Source organism: Paroedura picta, chromosome 6, assembly GCF_049243985.1.
Source record: "Paroedura picta isolate Pp20150507F chromosome 6, Ppicta_v3.0, whole genome shotgun sequence".
NCBI lineage: Eukaryota > Metazoa > Chordata > Lepidosauria > Squamata > Gekkonidae > Paroedura > Paroedura picta.
Window position 1 is genome coordinate 65,281,050 of NC_135374.1, and position 14,052 is coordinate 65,295,101.

Here is a 14,052-nt window from a genome sequence, read left to right on the forward strand (position 1 = left end):
CCAAAGGAGGCATTTTCTGTAGGAGAACTGATCTCCTCAAGTTCCATTGTAATTCTGGGAGATCTCCAGGCTCCACCTGGAAAATGGCAACCATACCTCAGACACATTGACTCGAGCAGTGTCAGTTCAGCAGCAAGCCAGATGCCTCCGGGAAGCTCTCAGACTGGGCATGGTGGAGAGTATTTTTTTATCCTTATTACAAAAAGACTGTTCATGGCAAATAGCAAGAGGTATGGATTTGCTTGACATTTTTAGCCAGTGGTGGTTCTGCTTTTAACTTCTTGCCATGTATGACCAGCAATCCACCACATATTTAAATGTTTACATTTTACTAACTTAGTAAGAATATCATATTTGCTGCTGTGCATTAAAAAAAACCCAGTAAAACCAAATTAGTTTATTTGTGTTTGTTTTGTGGTTTTTTTTATCATGGTGCTCCTCTCAGTTTGCCATCTCCCAATCGTGTGTATGTATGTTTGCCCAGTACTGAAATGGGCAGTAGGCAATACTTTCACACAGTTTGTTGGGAGTAGCACTTTTGAGGGCAGTCAGATGATCTATTTATCACTTTGGAATTCCAGACACTACAGAAGAAATATTTGTATGGTGGGCAATGAATTCACTTGTTTTGGCATGTGCTGATTGAGGGCATGTCCAGCTGCCAATTTCAGTGCTCAAATGACTGTTGTCGTATATAATAGTCACATATGGGGGAGGTAATGTTTTGCAAATGCCTCAGTATCATTAACACTAATGAAAGTTGTGGAAGGTATATGATGACAGCTTAACCTTTTGTTTCTTATGTTATTGTTGTGGATGTGGATTTCATCCTACATTTCAAGGCTAGCATGTAAAAGGTTTGTAAAAGCTGTGAAGTCTGGGAAATAATGACTAAAACAAAAATGGGTGCTGTTCTATGTCTGTTAATTGACCCTAATTTTGATCTTGTTTTAAAACATTGTTATCTGTTTATATGCTGTATAACATTAGCCATTGTATGGGTGTTCTTGATGTCAACGTGGTCAGGGAATCAGCTGCAGTGTTTAGCAGTAAGAGAGTTAGCAGTGGATACAGTTTTTTAAAATGTTTATAAGCTGTTTACTCTTGAGGGTCCGAATCGGGTTTTAAATTAATAAATAAAGGAGATCTTAATAGCATTTGGTCATATGACTATTCCATGGCAAACTGTTACGTTTTAGAAATATTCTCATATAATATGCCTTGATCTAGATAATATCTGTATCAGACATATCAGTGGGAATCAAGCACATTCTTAACTTCTGAAACACTTAAGTGCTGGAAAGAAGCAAGGTTAGGAGATATGTCCATAATTATAGGTCCCTAGGTTTCCAAGGAATTTGAGCCCCACAAGCCAAGCATGACCTCTAACCAGTTCAACCTCAGCTGAACTTGTCCTGACCACTGGCTTCTCTGCATATGAAGTCTATGCAGCACAAACAATATATTATGGTAAAATCCTATCATTTTTTTCTTAGAATGTCTTCAAATAATGAAAAGTAGAGAAGAAATGTCCATGAACCACATTCATCTTTCAGCCTGCACAAACTGTGAGCCACCCTATCCCCCCTCAAAAAAATGAAGCTCACCAATCATATCTGATAGTCTGACAGGTGGAAGATCTACACAGTTTTGCACAAGTAGACAGCAGATATAGGACGCTTAAGACTCCTGTAATGATTCACCGTAAGGTGGTAGTGATGAGTGGGATGCAGCTTAGTGGCTCAGGTTTGTCTTTTCTATTGTTCCTCTGTGACAAATGATTACTAATTAGTCTCACATGTACTCTACTTCCCTCTTATCTGCTTTTCCTCCATGGAGCTTAGCACCACTTACGTGGGGCTCCAAGGTAATCTCCCATCGAGAGCATCATTTGCCTTCAGGCTATTAAAAGGTTGTCCTTCCCTACCTGAATTTGAAATTCCCTTGCTTCAGAGAGGGCCTTCTCAGCTATGAACTTTCAGATTTGGAGACTAGCTAGCTTGTTGTACTCATGATGCCAATATAGAAGTATTGGTCTTTAAGGCTAGGCAGGCTGGTATCAGAACTATGTCCAGTAGGCTTTTAAAATCAACATTTAATTCTGCAGAGAGAGGGAAAATTTGTATATAGTAGAAGACTGTGTGTTTAAAAATAGAAGTGATAAAACATGGGAGACGCCCCCCCCCAGTCTCTGTGAAAATATGAGCAGTGCAATTAGAAGTAGGTTACAAAAATCAGCTCTTTTTATTCCTCCCAGCATATCTTCCCTGAAACCTTCTCAATTGCTTAGCTTCTGTTTCAAGAGAAATCAAATTAACACTTTGAAAGTAAGGTGATTTTTCAATATTAAATATATTGCTGCAGCTGATTGTTTTCCTCCTTAGATCACATGCTGGTCATTAGTAGTTGTGTCTGTCTGTTCTGTATATAAAAAATGACATTACATTACAGAGATATGGATTCTGTATGGTTTGTTTGTGCCTTATATAACTGTGGTGTTTTTCTCAAGTGCCTCTATGGTGACTGTCTCTCTATCGAGTCCCTTTTTGGATTCCTTTTTGATTCAATTTGTCTTCTAGGTATTTTTATCTGGCAGCTGTGAACCTTTTAAAAACCCAAATGAATAAATACTGTCATATGCAACATCTTCTGAGTTTCCATTTATCTTTTAGGAATTCTTGCTTTCTTTTAGTGTACACATTTGAACAAAATATAATTTTAAACATTGTTTGTAATAAAACCTTTGAAAAAGGTCTTGCCAAAGTTCTTTTTTTAAGATTTCAAATTTTTCTGCAAGCCTGGAACATTCTTCAGGTTTGCAGAAAGATTCTGTCTTATCCATTCACAGCTCCAATCACTGGATTCATGTATCCTTAGATTTGGCCAAATTGAAAATTAGAATATTTAAGCAGGAACCCACAAGTGGGCGTCTCATTTTCCCTTTCCTCACTATTTCCCCTTTCTCCAAAGCCATCGCAGCCTCTCCTCTTTAGATGCTTCCTCTTTTCCACCCAATGCCCAGCCTTGGAGCACTTTTGCCTGAAAATTCAAGTGACTTCTTAAATGAAGAGGCATCTCTCATTGGAGGAAGAACCTTGATAGTGAAAAAGAATCATTGGATTCATCTGATGGACTTTAGACCTGGCCAGGTAGAAGGTAACTTCAGTTAACCAGTACACAATAGTTTATAGTTGAAATATGCACTATCATTTAAAGGAGGCCTCCCTAAAACCATAAATCTCTGAGTTTAAAATTAACTGGGCTTCCCCACTGTTACTAGATGACTCAGGAAAGGGGAAAGATATATCCTGCAGAATATATGCTGAAAATGGTTTGGGGAAAGAAATTCTTGGCTTCTTCTTGCAGAGCTGAGAATTACCATAAGCAGTTGGTTCTCAAATGCTTTGGCCCTTCTAGCACAAGTGACTCACATCTGTATTACTTCTGTAAGCACCTATATTGTACTTGGAAAGAGCAACAAATTTGGCTCAGATAAGTTTTTTTTTAAATCACATCTGTTATGCATGATGATTAAGGAGAAGAGTTTTATTAACAGTAAATTTCATCTGGTTGAGAGAGCATAAAAAGTGAATCAAAATGGGCTTATAAAATTCCAATGCAAATAAGGAGGGGAAGGAAAGAAATGGAATAAGCATACAGCGGGGGAATGACAAGTTTAATAAAATTCTCTCACTTGGAATCCCATTTACAGCTCCTGCAGTCATAAGAAGTGCTTTTCTCTGCATGAAATTTTGGAACACTGAACAAAACATTATTATGAGATTTAAGACCTTGGCTGCTGAATGATACCAGCACTTTGCATGCTAAAACAAACTCATCCAAAATGGCCCCAACAAACAAGGCTGGTTAGTTCCACTGCAGAAGCAGATTCTTCTGGACTGAGACCATGTACACAATAGAGGCCAGTGTGTGCACCACAGGGTTTGAGGATGGTATGCTTCCTGCATTCTATAGTAATAATTTGCAAATCTTAATTACCTGTTACTAAATTACTACTAATGAACTTTAGCTAAGGCTATTTGCTGGTATCAGAACAGATGTCATTCCAGCATAAGTACCTCAATAGCATACACAAGGGGGCTGTGTGTGCATAGAGCACAAAGACTGAGTTTGTGTGCATGGCACTTATAATTTATAGTAGAAGGCTATATGTGTACATTTCTCTGGGTTGGGAAACTCTTGGAGATTTGGGGGTGGAGCCTGAGGAGGGGAAGAACTTCAGCAGAGCATAATGCAGAGCGACCCTCCAAAGCAGCCATTTTCCCCAGGAAAGTGATCTCCAAGAGTGTCCCAGGCCTAGCTATATGGCCATTACTTCACACACAGAATTTCACTCTAAATACTCCTCCCCCCACACCCCAAGGTGGTCAGAACTGCCACTACTATCCATGCAGAATTCCAAAGTGTTTCCTGAAGTATATGTACATATTTATGCATTTGCCAGTAGTAGGCTATTTGAAACAAATCATCTTTTAAAACTAGAAACAACTCAAATCTTCAAAAGAGGGTTTTAAATGGATCCTTTAATGACAATTCCAAGAATATTCATGGACACATTTTGCTAAATTACAGCAGTAACAAGGTACAGACTTTATCAACAATTTTGCAAGAGTTTAATAAATCCAGAGTCCCTTGTCAACAACTCATCATTAGTCTAATAGTAATTTAAACATCTGCAGTATTCCTGAAATAAATATTTCCTTTTCAGAAACCCATTTCTTACTACTTTTATCAGTTTGCTATTGAGTCCTGTTGATGTGCTGGCTCAGATGCCGGATGTGGACTAGGCCCACCCAGACTCAGATTCATAGTCAGCCACAATATGTACTGGGCACCCTTGTCAGTTATCATTTGATCTAACCGACTACTCAAGATTGATCTTGAGTACTCAGATCAGGATGGGATCAAGAGGTCGCAAATACACTTTTTATATAGTAAAGCTACTATAAAGTGAATTCCCCGAACATTTGCTTGATTCATGTATGTCATGTGTCTTAGCTTTGAAAAATGGTTTCTGACATATTATTTAAGAGTGCAAGACTTTGAGTTGGATCCAAAGAAGTGCTAGGGAAAGGTGTTCTTACCTATCCTTTTTCCCAGCAAGGAAAGACCTCAGAAAAAGCTGATGCTGAAGGTGCAGAACTCTGTTGTACAAAGGCCTAGATTCTTCAGTGACAATGAGGAGCATGTATATATTAAGATAAAAAATCTTGTGTGGTTCTTTCTTCCAACATTTGACTCTGGCTATTTCCACAGTTGCCTGTTTTCTCAAGGGGGTATTCTGCATCTCCCAATAAAAACCATTTTAATCTTCAACTCCATTTGCACCATTGTTTTTTAAAGTATTTGTGGTTATGCATTCTGCAGGAAATTTTCAAATCCAATGTCCAAGTTCTACATCACAGAAAATCTAAGTCATGGTATCTCCCAATGAGTCTTCCAGCATCTCCCAGTCGGCATTCTTGTCATTCATTTTAATATATCCCCCAAAGTTGCCATCTTCGGCTCCTACCCCTTACTCACTTCTGGCGACCATCCCTTGTGGTTCTCCCATCGGCTGTCATTCCACTCTGTGGCCTGGCATTCCAGTCCCAGGGTAGTTTATCTGAGTGTAATGGATAATCCATTGCATGTTTTCTTTGCAACTGTTTTCCTACTATAATACACCTAAATGGGGCCCATGGAAGTCAATTGGCATTCTTGCGGCCCATTATTTCCAATGGGTCTTCTAGCATCTCCCATGGTTTCCAATGGGCATTCTTGTCATTCAAGACACGGGCACTTCACAAGTAAGGCAGCTTTCTAGATCAGTGAAAGCAAAAACATCCCCCCCCCACACACACACAGGAGGCAGGAGTTTTCAGGAAATTTGAGGCCACCTTAGTGTCAAAGCACTGGGGAGGGATACAGAAACTAAGATCAAATCCTCCCCATCTTACTTTTCTAGGCTAGAACAATGAGAGATGCTAAATGCTGCTGCAGCTCCATTGTGTCTACTATGATTTTCAGTGGGCATTCTTGACCCAGCACAAGGGAGGAAACAAGTTTTGTCCCTTTAAATTTTGAGTTTTTCTGCTCTGTAGCTGTGCCCAGTGACTCCCCCCCCCCCTTTTTAAAAAAAATCTGTGGATGTGTTCTATGCCTTCTCTTCCTCAATCCTAGCTTGCCTCCCCCTTTGGGTATTGATCAGAGGTATAGCTTTGTAGTCAGGAGCATTCCACTGCTATAAATACCACAGCATAATTTCTACTAATTTACATAGCAACAGGGCTCGGTTGCCAGGGCAAATGGCATGTTCATGTGATCACTGACAAAGGCAGAGCTCCCATTCTTAGACCAAGGACTGTGAGCAGAAAAGGGAAAGAGACCAAAAACACACCGACATCTCTTCATTACAAAAGAAACAGTTGGTGTTTACCAAGTTTCAGAAGCCTTGGTGATAACACACTGAAGGCACGCTAGGCAGTGTTTGCAATGCATAACCAAAAATGACATGGGCTGCGAAACCACTCATGGATGTAAAACATTGTTTTTAGCGGTCTTTTTGCAGCTTTTCTGTAATGCAGATTCTCCCCAGGTCTCCTTCGTATGGGTCTCTGTTTTTTTTTCCCCAGAGGCATGAGGCAGGCAGCTCCATCCCCTTCCTTTTTTTCTTGCTTGATTTTGCATGCTTGATTTAATTAATTTGTGATTTCTTTGCATCTGAGGAAGTGTGAATAAAACTGAATAAAACTTTATTGGTCCTTAAGGTGCCACTGGACTTTAAATTCATACTTTGAACTTGAAATGATGGGGGGAGAGCCTGTTCAGGAAGAAGGAGAAAAGGAAGGGGTGGGAAAACAATGCCATTTCAAATACTTTCAGAGAAGCCGTGGGTCTTAACGCAATCAGAAAGAAAGGAAAAAACCCACAAGAAATCCTATCTTGGAAACCCCACACCTAGTGATTTAGTTGGTCTGGTGGCACCTGGTGATTGTCTGGGCGCAGGGCCAGTGGGGAGCCTGTGGAGCGACATGCGTGGCCACATGGCTGTGGTAAAGTCGCTCAGTGCCCGGCTGGCAGCCAAGCAGGGTGGCCAGTGGCAGTAAGCAGGGTGTGCAGTGGCAGTAGCTGCCACATGTGAACTGCCCCGGGCACAGGGAGGGGCGGCAATGGCACTCGGGCCAGTGGTGGCGGCTGCTTCTGCTTCTGTTCCGGCTTCCCAGGGCTCTAGCACCAGCTCCACAAAGTGCCTGGTGGGACTGTGGCTCTGAGTTCACTCCCTTCCTGACTGGGGTTAGCTGGAGCTCACCACTTTGTGGGGAAGGAGGCGTCTTGGCATTGCTGGCCTCCAAGCAGGCTCAGCTCGATTTGGCACCCTTGACTGCCAGCTTGCAGTGGCTCATTCCTGGATTTAACTGTCCCTTCACTATCTTTCTGGCCTGACCTGAGGCGTCTGTGCTCATTATAATTAAAGCATCGGTACGGAGCTTTATGGCACCAGTTCTTTGAATCGCAAAGGAAATTACTTTCCTAATACCACCCATCATAATTTGGAGGACCTTTGAATGGGAGCTCCCCACCCCCATCGCATTAATTTCTAACAATAATCATGCATCTTAATGTGACCCGAAATAGCCTTTTTGGCATACTATGTAACTTATTTATTTACTAGCAAGAAAGCCGATTACAACCAGGAATACAATAGGTGCTAGGACCCAGGGGACACCATCAGGCACAGCTCTCTCTCTCTCTCTCTCTCTCTCTCTCACACACACACACACAGCAGAAGCCATAGTATGTAATCAAGGCTGGTTTGTGGTTTGGCAGGGCTCTCTGTGTGTCTCTCTCACGTGCTGGCTCCTGCAGTGTCTGAGAGCAGTGGCTAGTGTTCAGGGAAGGAGGATGGGAGCTGTAGGTGTAGGGCCAATCAGGGTGTGGCCAGCTTTGCTGGCTTCACCCTGATTGGCCCTATTTGAAGTCGGACACCCTGGACACTTTCCACCCCCCAGGCTGTTTCACAAATATTAATAGGAACAATGGATAATGATTTATTTATTCATTACGCAGTATGCCAAAGAGGTTAAAGGATCATGGTCAAAAACATAACTCCTCTTTTACTTTAACATCCAGCAAGATGAATTCTAGCTAAGCTTGCCCACTGTGTTATTTCCATTGCTCTTAATAGAAAATACTGCATGGCTTCTATATACTGGTGAATGAGGAATGTGCATGTACATGGCATAAGGTGGGGGGTAGAGCTTTTGAAAGCAACATACTTGGTGCTCCCTGCTTCAATTCTGCCTGAATTAGCCCACAGAATAAAGCTTCCCAGAAGAGCCTAGTGGCTGCTGTGCCACATAATGTACTGGCTGCAAAAGAGCCCCAGGAGAGCTTGTGCCTGAATGAGAAGAGAGGCTAGCATGCAGCTACACTTACTGAGGGCTTAGAGGCACATGCCCCATTTTGCTATTAGTTACAACTGGCCCCTAGAGGGTGTTGCGGCAAAGGAGGGAGAAGATAAGACAGATGGAGTGGGCAGGCCCCCTTTGCATGACTTAAAGTACCTTAAGCCCTCAGGATTTCTCCCTTCCCCTGCCCTCAACGGATCCCTTCGTGTGACCTTACTCTGCTACTCCTTGCTGTCCTCTGTCCCCCTTGTCAGTGCTTTCCTGCTTTAAATGGTCCAAGCCTCTTTAAAAGGCCAGCAGAGCCTACCATTAATTCCAGGAGGAAGGCTGGCCAAAGCGAGGCCCTCTCAACAGGGCTCCTGATTTAAATAGTCCAAACTTCTTCCCCATAAGCAAAAATAAACACACACATGCAACCAGAGGATTATTTTAAGTAATTCTGTATATACTTAGAATTTCATGCCACTTCTCCATAAAAATAACACCATGTATGGAAGATGTGTGGAAATATGCATGAAAAAATTAGTATGGAAGAAATGAGGAAATTTCTCATGAAATGCAGCAAGTAGGCAACTAGAAACCCTGATTGGATAACCCAGAAGCTAAGCAAGGTCAGCCCTGGTTAGCACTTGGGTGGGAAGACCACCAAAAAAGTCCAGGATCACTGGGCTGAGGTGGGATGGCAAACCATCTGTGCACAACTCTTGCCTTGAAAAGCCTATGGGGTTATGGCAACCCCAAATTGACTGAAACTTGACAGCACTTTACACACATGGAAGTAGAACACAACACATCTTCTAATTAATTGAGATGGCCTTAGACACTCCTACTTCTTCTCTTTTCCTCATTATGTTGCTTCTGATATTAACATTCACAGCTTATCTCTGTTTGACTCTGCTCTTTAAATCTCAACACGATTGCTGAATATACAGTGAACTAGATGCAGCTGCTTGACAACATAAGCATCTAACAATACAATACTCAACTGAGCTTTTAATATTCATTTGTTCGCAACAAGGTTAAAAATATATGTTGAAGGTTTCCAAAGGTATTTGAAATGTTCAAAGTTTGATTTCATGACAATCAAAAGGGAGAGGTGGTAGTGGGGGTGGGGCTTTATTCTGTCAATCAAGAAAAATCAATGTAGAAAGAAAACAGGCCCCTCCTTTGGTTCACTATTGTGTATTCTGAGACTGTAAACAATACCGATTAAACTGGTTTTGATTTGTTGATTCAGGTGTTCCAGAGAAGACATTAAAGATTTCACTCCAGGAATAACAGCCATGGCATGAAGGCAAACTGTTGCTTTAGGTACACTTCTGAAAGATAAGCCCTCTTTTAAAGGCAAAGAGGCCAGCTGCAGCCGCTGAAGTGAAGAAACAGGAAAATACAAGCCCTCTCAACAGTCCTGGAACAGATGGCAAATTTCTTTCCAAAAATGTTGTGGTAACTGGTAGAGTTGGGACATCCTAAGGAGAAATACATTGATAATTAGTGTGTAACACAATGCAGCAGAAAATCCTCAGATAGTTCAGAATGTGACAGTGATTGAAGGAAGTGAGAACCACTTTCCCTTTTTTTCACAAATGAATGGATGGGGGTGCTAAAAGTTTGTGGGTCAGTTTAGATTCTGAAACTTTAGATATGGAGTTACAGTGAGAACTCACAAGACTGAGAAAATGATTGGATATAAAGGCGCGGGAAACTAGCAGAAGGTCTTGGGATATTGGGGGAGCAGTGCAGCATAAAGGCAGCACAGGGGATAGAACTCCACCTATTCAGAAAAAAATCAGTTGTTCATTTGTAAAAAACATACAGAAAAGGGGAAAAAAAAGGAAAATTGGACTTGTTTTTATATCAGTAAAATGGCAGATTTCCTACCAGAACTCCCACTGATTAAATTTCTTTTTTTTCTGAACATTATAAGGACACAACTAATGGTGATTCCCACTACAACCATTGGCTGCCCATACTCCCTCCCCCCCCACATTAGATATGCCCCAGCTCTCTGACCCAATGCCTATACTACAGGCTGAATGTTACAGGTAAATTCTTAAAGCTGCCCAAAGGTTACACATTTTCTATACAGAAAATTCACCAGTTTAAATGCTTGTACGTTTGTAAGATGCTGAGAGAAGAAAGAGCCATTGGGAAATGTTTCTTCAGTCTTCACACAGGGGAATGTATGACTGTTTGTGACTGACAAAATATTTACCAACATTTCCATCATTAAATTCTTTGCATTCTCATCCTAGCGTGTTCAGAAGTCTAGGCAATAAGGCCATCTAATCTAACTAGACAATGCATCGTGAATGTTGTCACTAGCCTTGATACAAGAAAACATGACCAAAGACTTGCCTTTGATTCTGGTTCCATTGCCCAAATTTCATTCTTTGAAATCTTCCCCATGCTATGCAATATCTAGAAAAAAGACAAATACATCCCTTTAACAATCACTCACAGAGGTGGGAGGGATTAAAAGATATGCCAAGAAATAACTGTTAGGTTGCACATTACAATTAAATACTTGATTTGAGTCCATTCGCACCTTAGAGGCCAACAAGATTTTAGGGGTATAAACTTTTGGGAGTCAAAGCATCTGACAAAGTGAACTTTGAAAACATATAGCCCCGAACTTCTGTTGGTCTCCAAGGTGCTATGGAACTAGAATCCTGTTCTTAGGATACAGGCCAACATAGCTACCCTCTAAAACTTGTTATTCAGGGACCGATTATGCACAGTGGGAAAAGGCTGGGAAGGTGCTCGCTTGGCAGTGTGGCTCATCCTGCTTACACTTGTCTGGCCCCCTCCTGCCCCTGGTCCACCTTAGGGTCTCCAATGCCCTGCAGCAAGGGAATACTCATTTTTCCAGCTTCCCTTTCATGCCGTGGGCACCATCAGCTCCCATGCCAGGCCAGGCCCATGCACATAGGGAAGAGACAGGCCTCCTAGGCCTGGCTCATCCCCTGCCTATGGTGTCCAAGGAGGGACAAAAAAATGCCCCAGTTGCTTCCACAGAGCTTCACAGTACTGTGGGGCCGAATGGGGTATTTTTTTTCTTTGCAGGATGGTTGGCACACAATTCCATTTTCATACACAGAAACATCCTGCCCCCCCCCCCTCCCCGTGCAGTGGAACCGTTCCACCCTGGCTGTGTCCATGTGGATGCAGCAATCTGGGATGGACAGGGTCTATTGCAGTAAAAGGTTCTTTGTGGGGACATGGGAACCCGCAGAGCTTGCTGATCTGCTGCTGAGCATAATCGGTCAAGAAATTGCAATCTTGTATCAACAAACCAATTTATTTTAAATTAAATCTTTTGAGCGATAATCAAGATATTCTACTGTACATCATTATCTACTTTGAAAAACGAGGCTTATGCATAAATGAAAGTTCGAGGATTAATCTGTTCCACATAATATATTTCTGGTAAGGCCTTGGAGTAGGAGTGTGTCTCATGGCTTAAGTGCCACTCAGCGCTTAACATCCACTCAGGGTGGCTGTCCTGCCCCTGAGTGCCTCCTCCTCCAACCGGTTTCCCTGTCTGTCCAGTGGCCAGCCAATCGCCTTCCGTCCCCCACCCATCCACCCCCTCTTCGGCTCAGAGGTTGCAGTTCCCTGCTGCGTGACAGCTGCTGGTGAGTTTCCTTCCAGGGGTCCTGCAGCCTGCAGCCTTTCCAGGTTCTGGGGGGAGGGAGAGGCCATCCATAGAGTTCTTCCTCCCCCCCCCCCCCAATCTAGCACCCGTTGTATTCCTGAATCCAAAGGGCTTGGCTCCCAGTCTACTATAATGTACATGAATGTAAGCAGCCGTATCATGCTGAGGCAAACTAGTAGTCCATTTACCCCAGTGCTGTTCACTCTGACTGCCACTGACAGGAATGAGCCCTGCTACAGGACATCCTACAATAACCGAAGATGTTTTAACTGAACCAGAGACATTCAGCATGCAAAGCACAAACACTGCCATTGACTACAGCCACTCACAGGGAAAACTTGTTGTTAGAGCTTGTTGTTACAAAAAAGCTTCAGCTTTGGTAATTGTTCTTTAATCTGTCTAATGTAATGAGCACAACAACAGTAGCTTACATGTGCATACAGAGACCTAAAACCTTCTTGGCTCAGCTGCTGTATTTCAGACTTGAGTAATAGCTCATTTTACCTCTCTGGCTGCTCTCTCTCCAGCTTGCACTGCACCTTCCATGTAGCCGCTCCATTTGGTAGCTGTTTCAGTGCCAGCAAAGTAGATCTTACCAAATGGCTCACGAATTATCCTTCAAAACATAAACACACATACACAAGTGAACAATGATAATTATTCTCCATGTAGTAGACTTTGACTACTTGTTGACTACGTATACTTAAAAGACCGCCACCTAACAGGCAGCTGGTAGTAGAGCAGTGTCAAATTTTCAAATGATTTTATTTTTATGATTAAAAAAATGATGAGAGATGTAAAAAGATTTCTGAAACCCTCCAGTTTCCATTGTTGAGCATGCCCCCAAGCTTGTTGCTGCAGTGACGGGGAAAGGGAGCCCTGTAATTCAATTCAGCACTGCTCGGTGTTAGTTGCAGCATGCCAAGTGTATCCATCATCCGGACAAGACAGAAACAAGGTTCCTCAGTCCATGAAGCCAATATCAGATTCCCCCCACCCCCTCCTCCATGGCTGCCTCCTGGCTGAACTCTCCCCTTCAAGTTGCTCAACTGGTATAGTGCAGGCAGGTCGGTCCTGACAAGTCCAGAATGACCTTTGGGAATTGTGGCACAGTGGTTATAGATGAGCTTTCCAGAGCCATGTCTTCAGATATGTGAAGGGAAAATCAGACTGGACACTCTTCTTAGGGGGAGATTACATAGCAACCAATTCCTCCCAGTTCTGTATCATTTCCCTTCTTGTGTGAATTAGGCCACAGACATCGAAATGTCTCCCTGCCCAAATACACATGGAGTAGTCACAGTACACAGGCACCCACCCTGCTTCTTCTGTCTCCATTTTTTCACTGTTGGTAAAATGTTATGTGCCCACATGCTTCTTTCATGGTTGCTCCTTAGAAGAAGAACGGATTTCTGTACCCTATTGCTTACTACCCAAAGGAGTCTCAAAGTGGTTTACAAACACCTTTTCCATTTGTCTCCCCACAATAGACAACCTGTGAGGAATGTGGGGCTGTGAAAGGTCTGAGAGGCCCCAGTGATCCAGGCCTCAGGTTTCTAATGTGACTGCTTTTTTGTTTTGTTTTGAAGCCCTATAGTTGAGAAAATGCAGCATATTCAACATATTAATGTTTTAGTAAATCAGTATACATACATATTGGAAATATTTGCATCATGTTGAAAATTTGCTGCCACTGGAACTCTTCTTGCTATCCACAAATGCATGCAACTGTATCAAGGTGGCCCATATTACCCTTGGAAAACCTGCCTTTAGGGGAGGCAACTGAGTGCAGAATCAGTGCCCTTGCATGTGGTTATTTCTGAACTCTTTCCCTGTCTGTCACTTTTTAAATCTAGCCTACTTATTGATTGCTTTTTCTTGTCCAGAGATTCAACTACACATTTGTGAATAACATACACTTCAAAACTGTAACCATAAATGAATTAATTCCATTCAGACACAGTGCTGTAGAATGTAGAGTTT

At 42.3% G+C, this 14,052-nt stretch overlaps 1 protein-coding gene across 2 annotated transcripts in view; it reads right to left on the minus strand.

Moving 5' to 3' along the window:
- Window positions 1-4,526: 4,526 nt before the first annotated feature.
- LOC143840005 (amine oxidase [flavin-containing] A-like) overlaps window positions 4,527-14,052 on the minus strand; it is a 62,009-nt gene continuing 52,483 nt past the window's right edge. For both annotated transcript variants that reach the window (XM_077342866.1, XM_077342867.1), the window contains 3 exons: window positions 12,574-12,685; window positions 10,770-10,832; window positions 4,527-9,880 (listed from right to left, as the gene is read on the minus strand). In XM_077342866.1, the coding sequence (XP_077198981.1) occupies window positions 9,719-9,880; window positions 10,770-10,832; window positions 12,574-12,685 (337 nt within the window). In that variant the 3' untranslated portion in view covers window positions 4,527-9,718. The remainder of the gene's footprint in view (window positions 9,881-10,769; window positions 10,833-12,573; window positions 12,686-14,052) is intronic.